The 25,924-nt window shown below is 39.9% G+C and overlaps 1 protein-coding gene across 2 annotated transcripts in view; it reads left to right on the top strand.

Annotated features, from left to right (window-relative positions):
• LOC105934861 (mannosyl-oligosaccharide 1,2-alpha-mannosidase IA) overlaps positions 1 to 25,924 on the top strand; it is a 261,311-nt gene that overhangs the window by 210,552 nt on the left and 24,835 nt on the right. For both annotated transcript variants that reach the window (XM_036135247.1, XM_036135248.1), the window contains exon 5: positions 24,620 to 24,714. In XM_036135247.1, the coding sequence (XP_035991140.1) occupies positions 24,620 to 24,714 (95 nt within the window). The remainder of the gene's footprint in view (positions 1 to 24,619; positions 24,715 to 25,924) is intronic.

The following is a 25,924-nucleotide window of genomic DNA, read 5'->3' on the forward strand; positions in this document are numbered from 1 at the left end:
GCTTTTAACAATGCATGTCATTGCAATCAATAAACTCACCAGACCTAAGCATTACCAAGGTGAACTGATGACGGCCTTTGGCATGAAAGTTATTTCTATGTGAGAAAGTCTCAAGGTGTTCTGTGTTAGTGTTGTCATAAATATGTTTAAAATGAAGTTGGAGGAGCCACATGGACACACACAAACACACACACAGGTGGTTGGTTTTCTTATATAAAATATTTTTTAATTGAAAGTGAGGACCCTTTAAAAGTATTCAAGACCTCTAAAGGATTTAACTTTAATTTTTTTTTTAATGGTACATATTATGTTAACCAAGACCTCTAAAGAAATTGGTTAACATAATGCATACCATTAAAAAAAAATTATTAATAATACAATTTTAAAAAACAGCCTAATACCTGATTTAAATCTGTGCAAACTGCTGGGAAAAAACCTCACTGGTTAAAAGTCTGTAAGATGAGACATTTATCGTACATAATTATCTCTATATTTGTGCAGCAGTTTCTGTAAGTTCAATGGCTGCCAGATGATCAAGCCGGTTTAATTTCCATCTGCGGTTAAAATCACCGTCACAGGCCAGAGTTCTGGCATCTAACAGCTGTTTTTTAAACTCTCCTGAAGTTTGAGCGTGAAGTTCATTAGGGTCTGTGTTCTTACTAATTGAGCTATTTAAAGGGGCGGTGAGCTGGTGCATTACTGGTCTGAGAAGTCGCTCCGAGAGGCACAAACAAAGGGGAAGAAGAGATGTGACAAACGGAGGCGCCGCGAGACGGTTTGCAACTGCCACGCAGGTAGCTGCCCTCGCAATGTGACACATCTGGCACCTGAAAGTGGGTCCTGCTGATTCTCTCTCGCACGTACTGCCAAAGTGACAGGCGAGCTCTCCTCACACGCCGCCTGCTTTTTGAAATAAACCGAAGCTCTGCCAGGGGCTCGTATAAAGGAAGGGGGAAAAAAAATGTTAAGCTTCCTGTGTGGACATTACTGTGGCAGCAGTGACAGCGTGACTCCTCGAGAGACACCTTGGCTTTGCCTCTGTCACCACTACGGACACAGCATGTCCCTGAAATTAACACAAGCTGACCAGTGGTCTGCTCGCTGAGGCTGAACAGAGACACTGCGGCTTACTCAGGCTGGCAGGAAGTGTGACTCGTCCCAGCTAGCTCCTGTTACGTGAACGAGCTGGGACAGTAAAATAAATAAATAAATAAAATCCTTTCTCCGTGGAGTCCTCACCTGATTTTGGCTCGGGAAGGTTTTACATCCAAGGCACCGAGACTTTGACCGAAACGATTTTCAGGGTGGGTTGTATTTTAACAACATCCTGCACATGTCAACAGTCCTCTGGCCAGGATTTGTTCTGTCGTTACAGAGAACCTAACAATTCGCGTTAAGCTGATTGTTTTCCACGCACCACTGACTTACATTTAAACATTTGTGTCCCATCCCAGAGCCAAGCCACTGATTCACACAGCAGCACAGCAGCGCTCGGTTGTGACAAATCCAGCGAGAGAGCACACATAAGCAAACACCCTGAAGAAGAGCCTGTTTGCAGCTCCGGGTTGCTAGCTCATCATCTGAGGACCTCCCGACGCGATCAGCAGCTGTGTCTCAGTCGAGCAGCGAGCTGATAGCCGCTGGGCGGTGTTCTGCCTCGGCACTGATCATCAAGGTCAGCCGCCCCATCACGATTTGTCTTTGTGTCCTCAAAAACGTACGCGCTGAGCTGTGGTTGGAGTGATGGATCTCACAGATGGTGGGTGTGTGCGAGACGTTTTTGGCTGTCATAAAGCTCACATTTTTCTTGTCAGAATGACTTTGGGTTGTAGATCTTCAATCTTTCAGGCAGCGACTCTGCAGATTCAGATTTAGAACATTTTTTTTTTTTGTCTGAAACACAAACAAGTTCAAACCTTCTATTTATCAAAATGAATTACAGCCGTTTTGAGTGAAAATAGTAGCGATAAACCAATGGATCTATTGGTGACTTAGATGAGAGGATTTTAAGCTTGACTACAAGGCTGGACAGAAACCATAACTCTTCATTGTGGAAATTGCCCCTAAGGGATGAAAACTCACCTAGTTTAGCATTAGTTAGGTATTTCATGCTTCTACAATGAGCAGTTGGACATTAGTAAATAATAGGGATATAAATATCGCAAATTTGCTATTTTATGCTTTTGAAGAGTCCAATTTTATTTGTCATGGGCAACCCAGTCTCACTGAAAACGTTAAATAGCCACGTTGGTCTACAAGGGGAAGCGTGGCATTGTCACAATTTGGCTCCTCAATACATTTCAGTCCTACATTTTATTTGGCCTATTCATTTACATTGACTCAAGTTTCCCCCTGCGAAAAAGAACATGGCTGCCGTTGCCCGTACTTTGTGTGAAAAACGAAACATTTAAGCAAAACATTTGCATTTATATGCATTTTGATGACATTTCTAGCAAGATGTATATTATTTTCATAATTTTTGTTCATTCATTAGATTCACTGAAGATTTTAGTGCGTTCTCAGAAAGACAAGAGGAAGTGACGTTTCCTACCTACGTCACCGAGTCTCGCTGAGGTTCCACTACATGAGAAGAAACGTCAAAGCAAAACATCTGCAGTTCCATGCGTTTTGATGACATCTTTAGCGAAACATATGCATTATATATTTACAGTCTTCGTTCAGGGACAAATCAGGACGAACGCTTGCTGTATATTGTTTTATTTGAAGATGAAACTGTTTTTGTTGTGTGTTTTCTTTTTATGGTCAAAATACATGACTAGGCCCATTTAGGGGGAAATTATCCTGGTTCTCACCTCTTCCTTTTCACATTGAAATCCTTCAGCTGTGGTCTATATGATATGGAACTGCAATGCTTTGTTCTCACTTCCTTGTTAATTCACCCCTAATTCCTCCTTTTTACCCCTGTCCTGAGATGCGTCTGAGAACAGCTTTTTTTTGGTACTGTCTCTTTAAATCTAAAGGAAACACTTCACACTCCACTCCCCTTCAAGTCGTACAGCGTTCCCTCCTCCCCAATTCGCAATTTTTGTAGTTTGCTGGAGGACGGTATGAAGAACAACCAAAAATTTTGATTTTTCCACTTTCAGCTTCGGCCTCTTTCAGCTTTTCTTGGCTCCAAGAAAAAAAAATGGCGGAATTGCAAAGTTGGTGAGCCAAAAGTCTGTGACCTTGTTCAGCAGTTCCACAGCAAATACTGTGACGTAATTGTTAAATAAATAAATAAATAAATAAATAAAAAACAAATGGATTTAAAAATATGACCCAAAAATAATATAAACATTTAAATGTTCTACATTCAAATGTTCTGCTTTCCTAGAGACTCTTAGGTACACAACAAAATGTATTCAAGGGCCAAAAAGATGGATATGTCCTCTTTAAGACAGCAGCAGCCCACAAAATGGTGCCAAAAGAGAACCCACTTTAAAGGAACCATTATCGCTCTCTCCCCCACAACAAGACAAGTACCCTGTGGAAAGTAATCATGATGTCGCTTTGTGCATTGCCAAAGATACAGTGCCTATTTATACCGTGAAAAAGTCCTGCCTCATACACCTGCTGAACGCTTTAGACACCAGGTATGTGCTACCAAGCTGGAACGCTTTGGTAATAAACATACTGAGAATTATCTTATCTGAAGCCAAACTGTCCAGCCCAAAGTGTGGCTATCTAGTTGCAGCAGGACTGTACACAACATATTCATGTTGTGTTGCACATTACATTTCCAGTTGGGGAAAAAAAGAAATGAGTTGGTTAAATCTAATAAGTCTTATAAAGTAGTGCAAGATAAATGTTTTAGCTGTGTTTCACTATGCTGTAGATACCTGGATGATTTTACTTTATGTCTAGGTTTTAAGTGGTGCAGAAATAAACAGATTTATACTCTAGACTCTTAAGAATGAAATTTTTAAGTTGTTTAAAAGGTTATAAAATAGTTTGTTGATGGTTGTTTAAGTGACTTCAATCTGTCTTTAAGTTGGTACTGGCAGGTCAGAATTGTACAAAATTAGCCACAAAATCTTTGATGTATAACAAATAACCTTTTTTTTCCCACCTGAATTTCAGCCATTACATAAACTCCCAGCACGTTTTCCCTTCTCATTTCCACATCAGGATGTGGGGACACCTTTAATGAGCTGTTGCCATACGACTACCTGTGCCTCCTCCAACACTCATTAATAGTTTTACTGATTGTGCTGCGCTAAGATCCGGGAGCAGATGTCTCTAATTACAAACCCATAGCATTTAGAGGTCACCGGTATCTGAAGATAAATTTTGGTTGTCATCTCTAAACTCTTCCTTATGAACAAAGAGAAATATTGGCTATCTACATAAACGAACAACATATTAATTATCCTAGGCAGTTCTCTCCCTCTGCTCTTGCTGTTCCCCTTCATCTTGGCAGTTACTGAGCAGTAACATTTAATTATGATCAAAACACCAAAAGCCCATGCAATATCTATGAGCGGTGCCATTTGTGGCAAGACGGGGATCCCTCACATGACCTCGGGTGCCTCGCATGTGGCGGGAGGAGCGGTTGTTCTTGGAAATATCAGACACCATTAGTCACCATCTTGTCAGAATATTCAACTTAGTGTCGCCAGCCCGATGATATTCCAGTAGCTTTGATAGGTCACAACTCGGAGCGCCGGTCTTGTGATGAAGTGTCAGCCGGATTCATTGTTGTTTATGTTCTTGGTCGTGCCAGTAGCTGTATGTCACCAGCCGCTGTGGCGCATAACCTGTTTTTTTTTGTGTGTGTGTGATTGTATAGAAATCAAGGATCCTGTGAAGACAAGCTGGAACCATGTTGAACATTATGGGTGTATGGGTGGGGGGTGGTAGTGTGTGACAGTAATAACAATCTAAAGATGGAAAACCCTAAAATCAGAATCCCCTCCAGCGTGGCTGTCCTGCGGCGTTACTTCAGTTAGCGCAAACATCACTTCAGTGTCATTGTTTTTAGGCCAGCTTGTCACCTCGGCTTTCCTGCTACAGTCAGTGTGAATTATTCAACCGACACAGGATATTGGAGTTTTTTTGCAGACTGAAATGTAGAATATGCGGCAGCTTTGTATTTAATTATGATTTGAAAATTTTCCCCCTGATACATGACCTCCATTTCAGTTCATTTCTGTTTCTCTGGTTTTTTTGAGGCATCTCACTTTTTGCCTGGATCCTGCACCTGGGTCTTTAAACCAAATCCAAACAAATCTGTTCAGCTTCCCAAACATCGTTTCGCCTCTAAACTGATGAAGCATGCCCGACCCAAAGTAGCAATCCCTTTTTTTTTTGTACCAATGAGCTCCGTCTCTTAACTCCAGTCAGGAGTTGGGGCTGATGTGTGGCTGCCAGCACGCAGACAGAAGAATGACGACAGGACGGATGCTACCCCCACACCCCTTCCTCCCCACAGAGTGAAAATGAGTGGAATCACGGCGTTTTCCACCCAGATGAAACCAAAGACAGATGGAGCTACTGAACAGTGCAGCACAGCCCCCGCCAAAACCATGGCAACAGTGAGGCTACAAGAAGCCTGCCAGGCCAATCGCAGAGAAGAATGCACTGCTATGTAAGTAGGTCCCCCAAAGCGGACTCGGTAAGGATGGTGGCCTAATGGATGGAGGTCGGTGCTGGAAGAATCCGTTGATTGACAACAATAGCAGAAGATCAAAAGCAATTCATGGCCATGTTTTTTTTTTTTTTTTTTTTATCTTGAGGCAACACAAGATAATTATATTGATAGTAATTTTTTTGACAACCATAATTACCCGTAACATTTGTTTGCTGTCCTCCTCTTAAAAGTGGTCCTGTTGGTTAAACTTATTAAAATATTTCTTCAGACAAAAAGTGGCTGCTATCTTAGTTTTCTTCTTTTATTTTTATTTTTTGTTTGCTGGTGGTGTTGCTATCCAGCAAATCGGCATCTTCAGAAACCAACTGGTGAGATCAATATCGACTTTACTTTCGTCTTGCATCTATTTTTGCAGTTTTTATAAACAAACACCTTTGGAGTCAGTTATCAGATTAGGTTTCTGGTCACATTTATCCCAGTTGTACTTTATGACTGAAACTGTGTAATTTTCTTATACAGCGCTAATGACGGGAAACTGTAATATCAACTTTGTGTGATTAATTGTATCAATTACGATTCATTAACCCGTCAGAATTCTTGGTTCATTCAAATTTCCCAACCAGAAGTAGAATTTGACAGAAATATTTTAACATTCAAATTCTCTCAGTTTTGGACAGCATGAAAACAGTAGCTCAGTGTTCCTTAGGTGTAATATTTTCCATATTTGTGTTCCTTATCTATCCCAATTGTTAAAATATACCTAATTTTGTTATATTCAGCTTGTTTAAGGCTTGCCTTTACTTATACCTATTTTTATATGTATCTGCAACATTTCTGATGGGTTACTGATGAATGCATCTGAACAAGACTTGGACAAAAATACATTCTCCTGCTTCAAAAAGTAAAGCTTTGCTTTAATTAATGTAATACATTTTAATCACTATATGAAATGTGTTGCCCAGAGATGTTTCAGCATCCTGTTTGTTTATACTGAACACTGCAAAAAAGAACTAAAAGTAAGAAATTGTTCTTGAAATTAGTGTATTTATCCTTGATTTGAGCAGGTGAATGAGATGATCTGCCGATTGAATAAGATTTTTGCACTTAAAATAGGAATAACACATGTCCGTCATCTTATTTCAAGTACAATATATCTCATTTTCTTATTCTGGGGGTAGGAATACTCTTTCCATTGGCTGGTCATCTTATTTACCTACTTAAATCAAGGACAAATACACTAATTTCAAGAAAGTTTTACCTAATTTTTGTTCCCTTTTTGCAGTGACGGCAGATGAACCTCTTCTCTTGTCTGTGGACTTTTCAGTTCCAGTGCACAGTTCAGCCGTCTTTTATTTAACCACTTAAGTTTGCCGTGTCCTGGATGACTGATGATCTAAAGCACCGTATGCTTGAGCATATTTAAACTGCGGATGTGCCGTCGGTTGCAAGATCCTCAAATGCTATTTACTTTCCTTAGCACAAGCTGCACAATGTCACAGTGAAATATTCTCAATGTAGTGAAAGTACAACGCCTGACAGCACAGGTTCGCTGTGTTAGAGGCTTCAACAGTATCTCCATCGGGTGAAGAGGCAGGCGATTTACCGGGTAAGGCCTAGCACAATGTCATTATGCTATCCAAAGAAGAATGAAAACAATCTATCTTGTTAAATTAAATGTGTGCAGCTGAAAAAACCATCTGTCGTTCTATTAAATTCAAGGTCCACTTAAATTTAATAGAACGTCCTCAGGGTTAACATGGAAGCTCAAAACAACCCCTGCCTGACCCTGTTCTTTATAACCGTGTGCTTTGTATTCTCGCTCTTCTGCTGTGGCGACAGGGGAAGAATCAGTGCTGAACGTCTCTGCTGGTTGCAGTGAGTGATTTAAATGTAAGACCTGGTTACACAGCTTACAGTATCACCAAATAATCTGAATGCTGGGGCCAAAAAAACGAGAGTTTTGTTGACATGTATTCTTCTGTCAAAACCGTTGCTTAAAAGTATCAACATATGGTCAAGCTAGTTTATCCAGATTATCACGTGAGCACTGAAGGACCTTCATTCACAGGTGATCAGATTTACTGTGAGAAGAGCAAAATTGGTTGACAAAGTTTAATCACATAAATCCGTCCGTCCGTCCGTCCGTCTTCTTCCGCTTATCCGGGGTCGGGTCGCGGGGGTAGCAGCTTCAGTAGGGAGGCCCAGACGTCCCTCTCCCCGGCCACTTGGGCCAGCTCCTCCGGGGGAATCCCAAGGCGTTCCCAGGCCAGCCGGGAGACATAGTCCCTCCAGCATGTCATGGGTCTTCCCCTGGACCTCCTCCCGGTGGGACGTGCCTGGAACACCTCACCAGGGAGGCGTCCAGGAGGCATCCTGACCAGATGCCCGAGCCACCTCAACTGGCTCCTCTCGACGTAGAGGAGCAGCGGCTCTACTCTGAGTCCTCCCCGGATGACTGAGCTCCTCACCCTATCTCTAAGGGAGAGCCCAGACACACTACCGAGAAAACTAATTTCAGCCGCTTGTATCCGGGATCTCGTTCTTTCGGTCACAACCCAAAGCTCGTGACCATAGATGAGGGTAGGAACGTAGATCGACCGGTAAATCCGTTCACCACAACGGATCGGTACAGGGCCCGCTTCACAGCAGACGCTGCACCAATCCGCCTGTCGATCTCCCGCTCCATCCTCCCCTCATTCGTGAACAAGACCCCAAGATACTTGAACTCCTCCACTAGGGGCAGCACATCCTCCCCAACCCGGAGAAGGCACTCAACCCTTTTCCGGTTCAAGACCATGGTCTCGGATTTGGAGGCACTGATCACATAAATCACATAAATGATCGTCTCAAATTACTTTTTCTGACCTCAGCACCAGACCGCAGATGTTTAATTAAGGATGCAGTTTGATTTCCTTGGCTTGCATCTACAATGCCAACAACAATGGCCCAGTGTTGTTTGCAGAATTGTTTTATTTCAGCTCACTAATCTCAATTAGATTTATGTCAAGACCTTGAACTAAGTCACTTCAAACCTCCATATTGTGTTTTTCTATAACTTTTTTATAAACCAAGCAAAACCCAAGTTGACTCGAGATTATGGTCACAAACTGATAGTTGGACATTATTCCCCAGGATTTTCTGTTCAGCAGTGGGCTTGTCCTTCAAATCATCTTATGATTGCTCTTTGAGGTTTTTTCATGTTTACATCATACTTTCAGGTTCTGTTTAAGGGATTTCTGTAATTCTTAAAGTCAGGCATTGGTCAAGCCTTGATGTGGTTATTGAAATGGAACCAAGGAACTCTGGTTAATAATAAATGTATAATTTATTGAGGGGCAATGCAGTAGTTATTTTCAAATTGGGCCAGGTTGGTTTGGATAGTTATTTTACTTAATGAGTGAAATCACCATTTGAATTTTTTGTGTCCAGTACTAAAATGTATTGGATTATCTGAAACATCTAACTGTAATCTGAAAAAAGGGGAGGCAGATTTTTTTTTTTCATATTGGCCCTCAAACTTAGAATTTTATGTTGTTCAATAGAGCTATTGCTTTCTTTCTCACCTTCTTAAGAGCTGGCGAGGCTCAGTTTCAGACGCATCTTACACAGTTTTCCTGGAGGATGAGTTAAATTTGAGTTAAGTCAAATTGAAGACATGCATTGTTCACAGCTTGTATATTGTATCAAACTAAACACATTTGCTTTTAGACCCTGTGTTGCCCGTGTTACCATTTTAGCTTTTATTCCTTCACTTTAAGGAGTTTAGCTTCCACAAAGCTTTTGTCATTAGAGCTAAATTTTCCCTTGAGTGAGGCATGCGGTTATTCTCTGCGTCTGCGTGACTGTCCCTGCCTTCTTATTTGTGGTCTGCTGCGACAAGATAATAACTTTGCACAGTCTCCAATGAAAGATTCATGCCACAAACATTAATCTTGGGATGCCTTCCTACGTGGCATCTTAATTTACAGCAGACCCTCAGGCATATATCCATATCTCTCAGACCTCAGCACACACATTTGCAGTGATTCCCCACATGCACACCATCGCATTGTCCATATCCTTCACATCACAGAGCCTTTGATGCTTTGAAGCCGGGTTCTGCCATCAGGAGCTCCTCTCCTCCCCTTCCTCTCTTGCTCGACAGACAACGAGCTGATATCACCAACTGAAGCGGAGATCTACGCCAGGCCACACAGATAACCCAAATCTAATCTTTCTCATCTAGCCTCGCCTCGTCTCACCCTCAGAATTCAGACCTGCTCTCCTTCCTTCTTCTTCATCTCTCTCACTAAGACTATTTTTTTTCTTTATCCTCACCCTCTCTCTCTGAGCTCCGTTCCTCAGAACTCACTACAACTCATCTGCTGTGGCTTTTCTCACTGATTAACTTCATTTATTTTCATAATACGCAACATTTTCAGGACGTTTGTGGTCCTGCATTAAAAACTGCCTTAGATAAAGTAATTTTAAAGGAAAAGAATGGAGCTTTTTTTTTCTTTTATGATTATATTTTCATACTGTGAAATTTTTTACTGATTCCAATTAAAGAATTTTGTAGAATGTCACCTTCTTCTGAACTAGTAAGTGTGGCATCTTTCTTACCAAAATAACTGATGCTTGTGGATCCACTCCAGCATTGAGTGCATTTTTTTTTATTTATTGAAGAATGCATTTGTTTTCGCTCCAATTTTCTGGCTGTTGGCAGCACAAACACAGCCTTTGTAGTGTAGCTCTATGTTTAACGATTTATAGTAAATGTGCCAGAGCATAAAATAACTGCTTTGCTTGTTTTGGGGGGTATTTTGGAGATATTTACAACAACAACAAAAAAACATTCATGTTTTTTTACTTGAAAATTATATATATATATTTTGTTTTTGATCATTAGCCAAATCGGCTAAGAAATGGCACTTGCCGATACTGTGTATACCATGTATTATATGCAATTTATACCATGGTCTGGGTGAATACTCGATTCTGATTGGCTGCAGGGTGTATATTCAAAAGTGTTATAAAAAAGTTCCAGTCAAATAACCTGATTGTTCTAAATTATTGTGCTGGCGGAAGCGTTAGCTGGTAACAGCAAGACAGTTGACGCTGGTTACCTTGGCAACGCGTCACACAGATATTAAAGGAACAGTGAGTAGTAATGACACCTGGTGGTTAAATTTGGAACAACACATACACAATGCCTTTCACGGAGACCTGCCATTTACTCACGGTCCATTGTTGCTGTGAAACTCCGCTGAATTTTTACTCACACAGCATAGGTATTAGGTGCTGTATTGTTTTCTATTTCCGGTCCCCTTCTCTTACAGGCTTCCATGTTTGTCTGTTGTTTTTTTTAGAAATATTTTTGTCATTGTAATTGTACATTCCAACAAAACTTTGCCTTCTGCATTTAACCCATCCCTTAAGGAGCAGTGGGCAGCTATTGAAGCGCCTGGGGAGCAATCTGGGGCTAATGGTCTTGCTCAGGGACCCATAGTGGCAGTCAGCGGGGATCAAACTGGATACTTGTAACCTTCTCAGAGCGCCAGCAGACTGCTCTAACCACTAGGCCACCACTACCCCAGTTTGTATATTTGCAGGCCTGCTGCTCTTTTGCCAAGATAAAATACCAAATGCTGCGCTCTCTTTTGGGAACCCTGGGAAATCTCAAATGATTGGCTTAGGGAACCAGGAAGTAAACACGGGCTACACACTGCATCAAAGTAGTTCCACACCATACCTCTAGGTTTGAAAAGAGAAAAATGTGACTAAGACATTGTTGATGGAGAAGACCGATTGTTTATAGAGAATGTTACTTCAATCCCAGGTATTTGGTTCTTGGGTTCTCTGGTAGGCTGTTATGTCCAACAGAAAAAGGTTACTTTCCTCCTCTTTTGCCACTTTCAAACCATAGACACAGAGTTAAGTCTTCCCACTCATGCCTGAACCTTCATAAATCCCTATGTTTAATTTCAATCTTGCCAACTCCTCACTACTAGATCTAAGCGATGTGAGTTTAAATGCATTATCCATTTAGCGCTACGTTTTCATTGAAAATTGGGGGCAGCGTATTGTTTTGTTTTCATGACATTTTGGACATGTAAAACAAACCCTGTCCTGCTTTGACAACATTTTGAATACAGCAGGATTCTGTACATTAAGGAGGAAGAAACAACGTTAGATAATAGTTAAATTGAAAATTATCCCTCTTTACAGCATCATAATGGGACTGGAATTCCATTTTAGCAGGTGATTATTTGCTTTTATGTTGAACAATAACAGCTATTTTGTTGTAAATGCAGTTTTTCATATGTGGTTTTACTATACATTACATTCAAGGTAGTGGCTAACAATAAATAAATCAGCACAATATTTTTCTTTTATCTTTTGGCTTGACACCAACATCTTTTCCCCTTCTTTGAAAGGTGAAATTTCTTTAAATTTTCTGGCTGAATGAAAATTTAAAATAAAATTTTCAAAACTATTGGAAAGAGACTTAACATCTCTTAACATTGGCTTTTTGACCATTTCAATTAGCTTTCCTCTTGTATCATTTTGTAGCCAAGCTTCTCTTCTAACGGACTTTTCTTTGGCTGGTTCCATATTCTTAATGGCAGTAGAATTTTTTTTAATGATATGTATCATTTGGCCTCCGCTATCTCCAGGCACAAACTGTTCTTTAATGCAGTTCCAGTTGAACATTTTTATGCTGAAATGAATAATGAATGGAGCCGTTTCTGGATGAAAAGTTCCAGGGCTAAAATGTTTTACATTGTACTGCTGATTACAATTTACTGACAGGGTATCTAACAACGAAAAGGTCTTGGGCATTTGCATATAGCTGACAGTCTCAAACAGTTTTTTCTCTTTTACACTTTAACAAGATCTCTCAGATTACTCGCGGTTTGTCTGGGTGTATTGTCATTCGATGCCTACACACAAAGGCAACTATTTGCTCGTGTGAGCATCTGAGTGGGGCAATAGGTGCCTGTTGTCCTCCTACACCAGGCCTGGGAGACTCTGTCAGGCCCCTAATGAGAAGTGGATGTGACATGCTCTCCGAACAGCGCTCCTCTCTGCTTCTCCTCAGCACCCACCTCTTCCTTCGCCTTTCCGCAGTAATGACAGCAGAAAGGTTGTGGCACTGGGAAAATTGTAGGCTGAATTATTGATGGGCCACAGAGTACGTCTGGTCAGTCGCTACACGGAGGACTGATCATGTATGACATCCTCAGATACGTAAACAGTGTGTTGCTATGAGACTGGGAAATCTCATTTATTTGGTGTGGCACAGCAGCAGCAGCTGATCAGGTCCAGTGTGCAATCCTTATAATCATCTCTTTGACTGTGAAAACAGAGACACTCAGTAATTCCTTTCTCAGACTAGTTACTCACGGATCTAACTTGTTCAATCTCCTTTTTTTTTTCTTGACAGATATAAAAATTAATACACCTTCCCAGTGAGTTACCTTTTCATTCATGCAGATATGCTGGTGCTGCACACAACAATCAGAGTCGCTTAAACAGAGATATACACTGCCACACGGTGGCTGCCATGTGGCAAATAAAAGGTGTATTGAATTCAATTCTATTTTATTTATATAGTGGCAATTCAAAACATGTCATCTCAAGGCACTTTACAAAGTCAAATTCAATCAAATCATACAGATTGGTCAAAAAGTTTCCTCTCTAAGGAAAGCCAGCAGATTGCATCCAGTCTTTGACAAGCAGCATTCACTCCTCCTGAAAGAGCGTAGAGCCACAGTAGACAGTTCCCTGCATTGTCGATGGCTTTGCAGCAATACCTCATACTGAGCATGCATGAAGCAAAGATGGATAGGAAAACTCCCCTTTAACAGAAAGAAACCTCCAGCAGAACCAGAACCAGGCTCGGTGTGAACGGCCATCTGCCACAACCGACTGGGGGTTAGAGAAGTCTGAGCAGAGACACAAAAAGAACAAAGGTGCACTGATCCAAGAATAATATCTATGTTAGAGAGGGTAATGGCAGACTACCCCCATGTGCCTCGGAAAGAAACCCAGTTAAGCAGATATTTTCTGAGCCAGTTTTCTTGTCAAGGGGATGAAAGAGAGTAGTTAAATGCAGTCAAAGCTCAGCCAATAGCTACGTCTAGGTGAGAAAGAGGGTTACACTCTGAGCGACAGGGTCAGCAGAATCATCTAAATGGGGACGTTGTTGACAGCATTACCTCAGCTGATCTGCCCCCCAGGATGGTGTCGAAGCTAAACAGAATGCCAGGCCAGATTTAGCTACTCAAAGAGAAAAAAGACAGAGAAAATGAGTTTAACAGTTTAAAAACAATTAATGCGACATTGGAGAAGAGTAGGAAAATTCAGCAGAGTGAGGTGAAATGGATCTTGATGTCCTCCTGCAGCCTAAAGCTTGTTGCATACTCTGTGAGAACAAAGAGTATTTGTCTCGTAGTTGGGGTGGGAAGAAAATGAAAAAAGTTTGTCTCGGCTCTGTCTATTCATACTCAGCAAGACGCTCACCTGCAGAAGACTTTGATTGTGATCAACTTACATTATCTTGATTTTTTTTGTGTAACATCAATCTAACATCCCCAATATTTTCTGTAAGCTTTGGCGCCTCAGCCAGTAAAAAAAAAAAAAAAAAAAAAAAAACATTTGGCGGTGACTGACAGCAGTTGGTCCCACAAACTGAACAAATCCATTGCTGATAATGCAGAGCGCAATTGCATGGTACCAGAAATTTTACATCCTGTCAATGATAGCACTGCCATTATTCACTCAGCATAGATATAATAATGGAATTGTAGAAGATGAACGGCAGCTCCTGTGGGGCCTTCTTCCTAGGTGTGTGAGGACCAGTTCATGTCCTGAGAGAAGCTGGATCCTAGAAACCAGAGTTGATCCACATCAGACACCATATTGTTTAGAATGGTGAGAGGAGCCTTGTGGGGTTTTTTTCTCCGGAGGTCCGTCATCTTCATTGTTTTTAGTGGGTTATAGGCCCGGTGGCTCTGACCTCACCAGTGTATCAGCCAATCCACCTCATCACTGTTGCTGATCAGTCAGGAAGCAGGTGATGCACTGACTGGTGGGTGAGCTTCTGGTGGAGGATCCCTGAGTGGATGGTGTTGAAGGTTGAGCTAAAGTCCACAAACAGGATCCTGGCCGACGTCCCTGGGTGGTGGTGGTGTGTGTGTAATTCCCAAATTGACTGCATCATCTGCCGACCTGTCTGTTTAAGCCAATTGCAGGGGGTCTGTGAAGGCTTTAGATGATTTAGCACCAGTCACTCAAAGGATTGCATGACTACAGATATCAGGGCGATAAGTTTGTGCTCCTGTACCCCAGTGATGGGTACAGGATTGCTCCCTTTTAGCGTTAACATAATTGAGTGTTTGTTTTCCAATTTAGGCCTTGGTGGGCTCTTCAGTTTTACAGCTGCATTTACTTTGTGAGAAGCCCTAATGCCTAATTTATTGGATCTGTTTTACCATGTTTGCCTGCTCACTCTCAGGCATTGCTTTGCTGCATAATTTATGCTGCAAACTTCCCCCCCCCCCCTGACACCAGGGGCGAACAGCCGATTTGAGACTGCGTGTTGGGTATAAACATTGAAGTGAAACGTCAAATTAAACGACCTACATTGGCCTCACATTTTTTAATCCCTAGTCCATTTATTGTTAAGGGTTAAGACAATTTTCAGATTGAGTTTGGTTGTGCAGGACTTCAGAGTTCAGTTGAGTGATGGTGCCGTGACCTGTGGAACCCTCTAGTACTCCGTCAGCTCAAAGCAGCAGCTTGTGAAATGAAGAAGGCAAATCAATGCACAACAAAGGGTCTTCACCTGCCAGGCTTGTCAGATCCTGGTGAAAGAGGAAATATATTGGACAAGTCAACTGAAGCGGAGACATGTAATATTCTTTTCAATCAGTGATATCCGCAGCATGTATCCGAGACACCTGTAAAGTATCTGTTTTACTCTGAATATTCTTGTGTCTGCCCACGAGGCTCGAGAAGAGATGACAAAAATACCTTACCATAATAATGATCTGTGTTGCCAGGAGAGAAGTAAAAAAAAATAAAAAACTAGAAAACTGGTGCGGAAGCTGCTTGATCCTTGCAAAGAGCAAATGAGTTTTTTCATTATTGCCTGAGCATAATTAGCACTTAAATACCCCTAAGCAGTTCTTTAGTCGCCTTTTACCATTTTCTTGAGCGTGAGTACAAACTTGGTTGAAAATAAAACTTCTCCTCCTACAACTCTTCCTTGTCTGTACACTGTTTCAACTCTACATCAACAATTTATCTCTGTGGTAAAATTTGGTTCATGCACATTTCTTAAAGAGTATTATAAGCACTTTCTTATTATTTAGGTCAATATTCAAGCTTTTTTGTTTGATGAGATCATTCAACTCCTTCAATATGTTAAATCGCACATTAAGAACCAGAATTGGTGTGTGTGTGTGTGTGTGTGTGTGTGTGTGTGTGTGTGTGTGTGTGTGTGTGTGTACTTACTGGCAGCTACTTTGTTAGATAGACCTTGCTGGTACTGGGTTGGAGCCACTTTTTCCCTGAGAAATGCCTTAAGGTGGTGGAAACATTCCTCAGAGGTGCAGGTCCACATTGAGGTGATATCATCATGCAGTTGATGCAGATTTGTTCGCCAAACATCTGCAATTCTCCCGTTTTACCACATCTCAGCAGTGCTCTATTGGTTTGATACATTTTAACTGTGGAGGCCATCGGAGTGCGGTGAAATAATTTTGATGTTGAAGAAACCAGTTTGGGATGATTTGAGCCTGGTGACCTTGTGCATTGTTCTGATGGAAGTAGTTATCAAAAGATGTGTATATGGTGGTCATACATGGATGGATTTTGGGGGTTGTAATATTAGAAAATCATTGCTAAATATATTGAGATGACGATGGCACTTGCAATGAATCCGTATTTTGTTCACCCCTGTCTTTATCATGTTTCTTTCCAGTTCTCACTGTGATATCTTGGGCACTGTAGTCCATTTCTGGTTAAATTATAAATCTTTTAATATTTTAACCAAACAGTTATTGCATTTCATACAGTATATTGCAATGACAGTTCATTTGGATTATGTTGTGCATGTCCTGAATGGACATGGTCAGCAAAAACACTCGGCTAGGCTGTGTTGTGTACATGCTGTGTATCTGCCCCAAGGAACATAATAGGTATTATGTGTACTTTTCTTGCAGCAAGGGATTATTTGACCTAATCCTATCGTTCTATCATCTTAAACCAATCTTCTTATTCTCCTCTGACATTAGCATGTGCATTTAGTCTTTTTGGCTGGCTGTGGCTCAGTGGGAAGTGTGTTTGTCTTCGGAATTGGAGAGCTGCAATATTAATTCAAGTTTCCTCCACTGCCATATGTTGATGTACATCTCAGTAAAATACTTAACCCCAGTATGCCCACAGATCTGAGTGTTGGCGTATGAATCTGTGCCCTTTTGTGACTGGGGCTTGATAAATGTGGCTCAAATGTAAAAGCAGTGAGTGGTTGAACTGACGAGTAGTATGTAAGCTCAGTCTTTTCACCATTTGTCCTCCTCCTACTGCTGCTGTCTGGAATTTTTTTTCTTTTTTGGACAGTTCCTGGTAAAACTGGAAGATGGTTGTGAATGAAAAACCAGTAGATTGGCAGTTTCTGAAACACACAGACCAGCATGTTGGGTAGCAACAACGATTCCACTTTCAAAGTCACTTAAAACCCCTTTCTACCCCATTCTGAGTTTTGATTTAAACTTAAGCAAGTTATCAAGCATAGATACCCAAATCCATAGAGATGCTGTCATGTGGTTGACTGGATTTTTGTGTTAAACATCTATTGAACAAGTGTACCTAAATAAAATCTCTAAATAAACAGTATATACAGATTTCTTTTAAAACGTTGGATTTAAAAATGTATGGTATTGTAGATCTTAATTGACCTAAAATAAGTATTTATATATCATATTACTTCTTTGTTACATACAGGAAATCTTTGGATTTAGACATGCACCTCTTCTTAGCATGTATTATTAACTTTTCCATCTCCTGTGAAAATGTAGCAATCCAACCTACACATAGATGTAAATAATGTACAGTAACTGAGAAACTGCTTATGAAGCAGTTAATTAGATAAATGTTCAGTTTCTTTTCCTTTGCTTATCCTATGTGATTTGTTTTATCAAAAGGTTTGTGTTGCTCTGTCATTAGGATGCCGGTGTTAGTTGGAAACTGTCTGTTTTACAGAATGCAGTTTAAATAAGTCCAAGATCTTTCCCCCAACATTCAGACAAAAGATAAATTATAAAACAACATGTTTCTGTGACACAAACAAATGTTTCTGTGACACAAGAAGCAATTTGTTCAAAGGGCGGCAAAACAAGAATTGTTTATTTTAAGTTTAAATAACCTCTCAGCTTGTCAAAGATTAGAATGATTACAGATTTTAAAAAAGCATTTGTTGTTGTTTGCAGAGCTCTGGGACCTGATATGATTTCAGAGGAGCACGTCTTGCACAGGAGAAACTGGTAGCTTTAAAACACCTGGCTGGCTTGTGCTTGTATTAAGATATTATGCATGCTCTCTGCATGAGCTTTGCAGTCAGAACTAAAGGACAGAATCAAGGAGACCTCATGCAGTCCTCTGAAACTATGATGAAATGTCTTCAAACTGCAGGCAGGTTTTCCACTGCTGCTTACCAGCCATTTTCTCAACTCCAGCGGATCAGGTTTTCAGCTAGATTCATATGCTACGTCTCTGTAATGTGGGTAAAGTGGAGGTGATGCCAGCTATTAAAGAGACAGAGCTTTGTTCTCTCATTAAAAGACCCCATTTTTCAGAGAGTATCTGTCTGTCTGTGAATGACAAATTCAAGTAGGCCAGACAGCTCTTCAACGGTTTCTAAAACCCATCAGCAACCAGTCACGCAGTTTTTCAATTTTATTGCCACATTGCATTTTCTCTGTGTCTGACACAGTTCTGCTAAGACTTTAAAATGTGTCCTAAATATAAAACAGAGAGGAAAAGCAGCTGAGTCTATAAGTCTGAAAGTGACTTCTATAAGTCTGTTGTGGAGAGTGGGATCTCTGCCATCATCTGTCAGGGTAGCAGCATCAGAGCAACCGACTTAAAGAAGGCCAGCTATGTTCTCAGGACCCTTCTAGGACCTCTGGAGATTAATGTGCAAAGGCGGATTCTTCTTAAAACGAAAAACATTATGAATAACAGACTGTGAGCATCCTCATATCAGATTGTTTTGCAACAGAGTGTCTTCAGTCAGACGCCTCCCCAGAACCGCTGTAAGACAGACCGCCTCAGGACATCCTTCCTGTCGGCTGCTATCAGTGTCAGCACCTCTATGAAGAACCACATAACATGAGTTACACCAGCATTTTATTCCCTTTGGGATTAATAAAGTATTTTTGAACTGATTGAATTGAATTTGAGATGGTCCACCGGACTAGCCTTTAGGCCAAAGAATTAAAACATTTTCACTAACTCTTAAAAGGAATGTTGTAGTTTGCTTCACATTTTCCATAAACTCTGATGTAGATGCCAATGTGTTCCTTAAAACTATTAGTTATTCCTTTTTAAGTTACTTAATAAGGTGATATATTTATTCTAAATCTTTACCCTAACCAGTAACCAAGAAGGTAAAAACAAAAATCTGCCTTTAAGAGATACTAGATTGTTTTTTTTTCTGACATTGGTAGCTGTGCTGTCAGCTGGACTATAGGCCTAAGGATGCTACAGTACATTCAACACTGATAGTTTGATACTTGTGGAAAAATGTTGAAATGTTTGGATAATTTGCCCAAAGCCACAGAGCTGAACAAGCCTATTTCTACGAAGAACTGACTGATACACTTAGAATTTGAGCTCTGCTGGAAGTAACAAAAATACTAGACCTGGGTTATCTCCCCAACATATCCAGTGGCTATGGTAGGTCAGTGATATTTGTAGTGATATTCAGAATTGTAACTTTTTTTATCTACTATATTGTTCCCTGAAAGTTACAGTGCTGACTTTGCTGATCTTGCAAACACAGCTTTTCATTAGCTACTGCTAGTTCCAGTTTCGATAATTTCCTATAACTTCAATATACCCAGAATATCATTCATCATTATTTTCCATCCCTGTTGACTATATAGCAGGAACTTATTCTTAAATCTTCGGCTTTGAGTTACTTGAAGATAAGTATAATGTTTTTTTTTTTTTAAATCTACCAAATAGTCTTTTAGTCTATGGCTTTGCCAGTTGTGGTGGCTCACACTTGAGCAACCTGTAGTTGGAGCGCTGCTGTTTTTAAGGACATGGAGGCCCATCCTCCTATGCGAAAGTCCAGTTGCCTCCAATTGAAGCCTGTTTACTGCTGCGAGGACCCGGATAACTGATCATTTGCGCAGGCATTTAGCTGTTTTATACATCAGCATTTGCCTAATTAGCCATTGCAAGATCTGATTACATCAAAAGCTGCACATGCATTTGATCTCAATTTAATAACTATTAAATCAATATGAAAAATAACTTAATCAGAATAATTGCTATCAAGGTGGAGAATTGTTTGTCACTGATGGTAATGTTAGAAATATATTGTACAATGATGAGGTTAAGGACTATTACAAGTCGAAAAACTTACATTCAAACAAAAGACCTTTCGAACATCAAAGATCATTTGTAATATCTACATGTTCTTCAATAAAGTATCTATTTTTTCTTTGAATGCGCTGTCAAATAAAGTATTTTATACACTTTTATTTGGTAAACAAACCCAATGATGAGGCTTAAAAAATAAGCTGCTTTTTATTGTTCTTGTATTTTCTATTGTCTATAGTGAAGGTTAGAATTTAGCTATGAAAACACGAACAACAGTTTTAAGTTTAGCATAGAAAAAAAAATAGAAGGTAAAACCTGATTTGTGCCAAAAAAGTCACAGTGCCCATTGAATTTAACTTTGAAATAGCAGTTTTACCTGTTTATTTGATGACATGTAACAGGAAATATTCAGCACATAATAATGAAGTACCAAGACACTTGAGCACTGCTCAAATCGATGATATCTGGCCACTAATATCCACCACTTAGTCCTTGAATACAATCTATCGATGTTCTAGTTTTTGACATAATCAACACATTAACTGTTTTACAATGACTGGGGAAAGTGCCAGATTTCTAGAACGGATGATTGTTGTGAATGAAATTTAGATTTTCAGTGAAAACAACTTTTGGATGAGGCTTTTCCAGTCATAAATGTGATATTAAGAAACTTTCGGTATTAGTCACAGTAAACTAAGCCTTTCAATCACAAAGAAGTAAAATCTCCACCGACTCAAAACAATCCCGTTTGGTTATATCTGTAGAATACAAAACTTTGAAGGTTTATAAGAGGGACTGGGCCCATTTTCTGTTGCCTGGAGGGTTTTACTGCTAAATAGAAGTGTCAGAAAAAGCTAAGTTTCTCTTCTGTGGACTCTGACGTCTGTTGTGGGAGAGATGACACGCATACACGATGAGTGTCTTTGGCAGTTAAGGTCTGATAGAAGAGCCATTTGTGTCGCGCCTCCATCCACAAACCTACAGTGAATTCCAACTAAAAGAAAAGAAAGCGAACCCGTTGGCTGTCTGGTTCGATCAGTGTTGCCGCTTAGAGAGGTTCGCCATTCTTTGCCATCAGACAGGCGGGGAATGCTAAAAATAGAGCTTGTGAACATATCCATCCCAGGAACGTATAAATAGTCTAGTTTTACTGAATGGACAAGGAGGAGGTGCAAACACATAAAATGCACTTGGAGTGGCGTCTTAGTAATGAAGCCCGTGCGTTGGGGGAGGATCACCGTGTGGCTAAAGAGAACGTCGGCTTGTCTGAGAGACTGATTTATGGACACGACATTTAATTTAGCTTGTGCGCCGCATACAGTAAATCACAGAGCAGATACCAGCCGAAGGGTTTTTTGCTGTAATCAATCAGCTAATTTATAAACAAGCTAACAAGAATAAATGAGAGTAAGATAATTGGCAGCCTTTACTTTATGCCTGTCTGTTGCTTAATGTAGCAGAGGCAGTTGGTTTAAATGTGAGTGATTGCGAGAACAAAAGTACATTACAGCGATGAAGTTCATGATGAACACGCAACCTACTAATCTACGTGTGTTTGTGTGCTGGCAAAACAGCGAGCAGTGGTGGTGAAAAGGACAAATAAAGAGAAATGAGGCTGGGCGGTGGGTCGTTAATGTTCACTTTGATGGAACAGAGGACCAGGAGACTAAACAAACAAAACCGCGTAAACATCAGGGCTGCAGCCCGCTCTCTGTTGTGCTGCATAAGCTGTAGATGGGCACCTAAATAAATCAAAGCTAAAAATAACAGAAAAGCTGCAATTTGTTTTACAAACTTTTGAAAAGTCTAACATTTTTCTTTTTAAATAACTTTTACACAGATTTTAGCTAACTTTTTTTTTATCACTTAGCTGCAAATATTCCTTAATGTGTTTGGACCAAAACAGCTTCTCAGTAATCTTTTTTTTTTTTTTTTCTTTTGCTAGAAATACAATTCATCAAAAATGTCAAGGTTAGAACTGCAAAATATTTCAACAAAGAATCAAGCATGAAAAAAAAGCATTTAGCACCAGTTTTTTTTTTTTTTTTATCCTTGATAAGTAAGTATTTGGCAAAATTTGAAGCCCATTTTAGGAGTACCATAGTTTTATAAATGTTTGAGTGTAAGGAAAGAGCTTCTTCACTTCGTTCCTGTGTCTGGAGCTGTATGAATACTTCTGACAGTGTCTGTATGGGTATCATTTTAAGCCAGTTTACGAAAACTAAACAATTACCCTCTTTCAGCCAGGAGTCTGTTTATTAGTTTTTCCTTCTGAATCAGATGTCTTTATTCTAATGTTACTTTGACTGCTTCTTTATTTTTGTTTTCAAAAGTAGCAGTAAATGACTATGACTATGGATGAGTGTTTCATACCAAATCTTAAGGGAAGCTTTTAAAGAACAATGCCATATAAAGCTAAACTTGGGTTTACTACACGATTGAAAGGCCAAAACTCTAAAAGAGTTCTTTGGGTTTCCCCTCCACCAGCTCCATTTATGTGCTAAACTGGTGCTAGTGCATGTTGAGTATTATTACTGGTAATATTTTTTACCTTCAGACATCAAGGCTCTCACAAAGGAAAAACATAAATCAGTCTTAGGACTAAGGGTGCGGTCTGATGAGATGCAACACTGAACATTTTTCCCCTGGACCTTAATTGAGCATAACCATCTAAAACTATCAGGCACAAACTGATGCTGAGAGGGTCCTACTGTTGCAGGAGCAGCATCGTTGAGCAGCATCTTGTTTCTGTCCCAAATATAAAGTAGCTGAGTAAGCGACTACACTCTGTGGCTTGTGTAGAGCCACTGTAAACCTTATGGAGAGGTGTAACTGTAACAAAGTTTGAAAGAATTTTTATAGATGCAGGTCACTAATTTTTTAAGTGAAAAGAAAGCAGCAAACTTGGGTCTGCATTAAAAACAGTAGTTTTAAAGTTGAAATGTATGATCATTTCATTGTGACGTAAATTGAGCATAACTCCTGGCTGAGACTCTGAAAGCATTGTCTGTTTTTAAAATTTGTACTTTATTTATTCAGTAAGTTTAACATTCCGATCTGATTTTACTGTTTTTAAATTCAAATTACGCAATGCCGTAATTAATAAGCAACTGGATTATAATGTTTGCAAAACAAAAATCTCTATTACTCCTACTGTGTAATTTTAAGTTAAGAAAAAATAGGAATATTCACGATCACACGGCGGTCCGACATAAATATCAGAATCCTGCTCCATTTACACTGTTATATACCAGAGCTGTGTCTGAGTGTTATTTATATATTTAAACAAATTGATATAAAATAATTTTGATATTAATCATAAGTGGGCCTACCTACAGCCTTTTCTGAATACTCTGAAGACCCAGACGACCCAGCACTGCAATCCATTAACAGCTATCTGCAGAACCATGAGTCCAAACTGAATCACCATAATTTGATTGGCCCAGTTAAATTTATTTTGAAATAACACAAAAAAATATAACCAAATGGGGTCTAAATGTTAGCACACAGACTCATTTACTGACTCCAATGTAGCATTATATGCTCTCCTTGAACCCTTCTGCTGCAAAGAATATTACAGCAGAATCCATTAGCTCCTATAGTGTTGCAGTATTAGACATTCAGTCAAGCTCACACAGTCCCATCAAAACCACTGCAGAGTACAAACAACGCACAGCAAAGACTACTTGTACCATAATAACAATCATCATACTGAAGGTCAGTGGTTTCTTCCCATCTGGCTGCAATTTATTTTTTTCAATTTTCCTCCCCTTCCTCAGGTTTTCTGCTGAGTCACAGCTTGACACTTTTCTTGCACTCTCGCTGTCTCCTTCTGTTTTTTTTTTTTTTTTACCTTTTGACTAGCCCCCGTTTTTCCTTGCATACGCCATACATGTCTCTCCTCACTCGCTTCCTCTTTGTCTCTTGGGGGGTGTCTGTCTCCTACATGAATTTTCCTCTTTTCTTTTCACCTCAGCTGTCTTCGAAGCACCTCAAATGTCTCGTTCTTTGTCAGGATTTCAGCGTGTTGCACTTCTGACTCATCGTTCGCACTAGTGAAATGAGATTTTGTGACTGATACCTTGTAAATGATCTGACAAACGTTGCTCCAACCTTGGCCTCAGAATCGGTATAGATTAGGGAGAGGAGCAGTTTTAAGTGGACTGCTACGGATGACGTCCATTAGATTACTCTTGACTGCGTTCTGTTGCATCAGGCTCCAAGCTTTAAATAATTAGCTTCATAGGTAAAACTTGAGGGAGAAGTCGTCAAGGCTTTTGATTCTCAATCTGTCACCGTGATTTCTTCAAGCTGAGAAGAGATGAGAAATACATTTGTAATTATTCATGTGAAGATACAACACCCAGTAGAATGCTTTAATTGTATGATCAGCTCACCAAGATGCTTCCCTCTGTGTTTTCATTTCAGCTTTTCAGAAGTAAAGCATTGGAGCTCGGAGAAAAGCTACTACCTGCTTTTAATACGCCAACAGGGATCCCCAGAGGAGTCATCAACCTTGGGAGGTGAGTCTCAGCCCCAGTCTTCACCTCCATCCATCCTCCACCCATAACAAACTACCAGGAAAACTGGCTTAAGTCAGTCCCCAACTATTTACATTCCACCAAAATGTAGAGTTAACAAAGACCGATTCTATTATTAGATATATCACCATATTTTAAGTTCTATAGGTGACTTTCAAAGTATGATAATATTAAACAGCCTATTCATGACAGTAAATGTATTCAGAAAGTGAAGCACATATTCTACATATCCGTTGCACACAGAGTGAGAACATCCAAGTGTTTATTTCTGTGGATTTTGATGATTGTCTTACTGCCATGGGTGGGTAGAGTAGTCAAAGACTGTACTCGAGTAATTGTAGCTATACCTGTAAAAACATTTTTACAGAAGCAGAAACATTTGTCATTCAAAAAATTACTCACACGGTATAAGAAGTGTGAAAAGACTATTTAAGTAGTTGAGTGGTACTATTTAATCATATTTACTTTGAAAAAATGATGTAATACTACAAACGAATAGTAAAATTATGAGCAGGTTCTGACATTTTATCTAATACAATCAAAATTAGTAAAACAAAATTACATCTAATCATTACAAAATAACAAATTTAGGCAAAGGAAAAATACATCTCTAAATCTCCTTTGTAAACAACTTAAAACCTTTAAAATCAAATACTTACAGAAGATAATGTATAAACATTGGAATGGTGCAAAGTACTTCCAGTGACTGTATGTTCACTTGACCTCCAAATGGCACAACAGGCTCAACAGATAGAAAGTTACATCAGAACCAGCATGTCTCCACCTGCTGAGGCTCATTACAACATGTTTGTTCCTCATTCAGTGAAGTAACTTAAGGTGGATAGAGGAGCCATAAAAGGCCCGTTTACACTACACTTTTTTAACCGAGTCGAGACCAGTCCGAGCTCGGTAACCGAGATAACTCTCGTGTGTAAATAGTCAGCAGACTGAACTGGACCGCGCTAGACATAACCGGACCGCGCTAACTGCAGACCAGTTCCTGAGCAGGTCTCGGACAATTTTTTTTTTATCCCAGTTATCTGATAACGAAGAGCGCATGAGCAGATTGTGTCATCCCCTTACAGTCTGACTGTCCGCGTTTTTTCCGGCGTGTCTGGCTGCACGTCCCGATTCGCACTCCATTCAGACGAATTTCAGACATTCATAATAATACTAGCTTCCTTACCATGCC

This window comes from Fundulus heteroclitus, chromosome 3 (assembly GCF_011125445.2).
Source record: "Fundulus heteroclitus isolate FHET01 chromosome 3, MU-UCD_Fhet_4.1, whole genome shotgun sequence".
NCBI classification, from domain to species: domain Eukaryota; kingdom Metazoa; phylum Chordata; class Actinopteri; order Cyprinodontiformes; family Fundulidae; genus Fundulus; species Fundulus heteroclitus.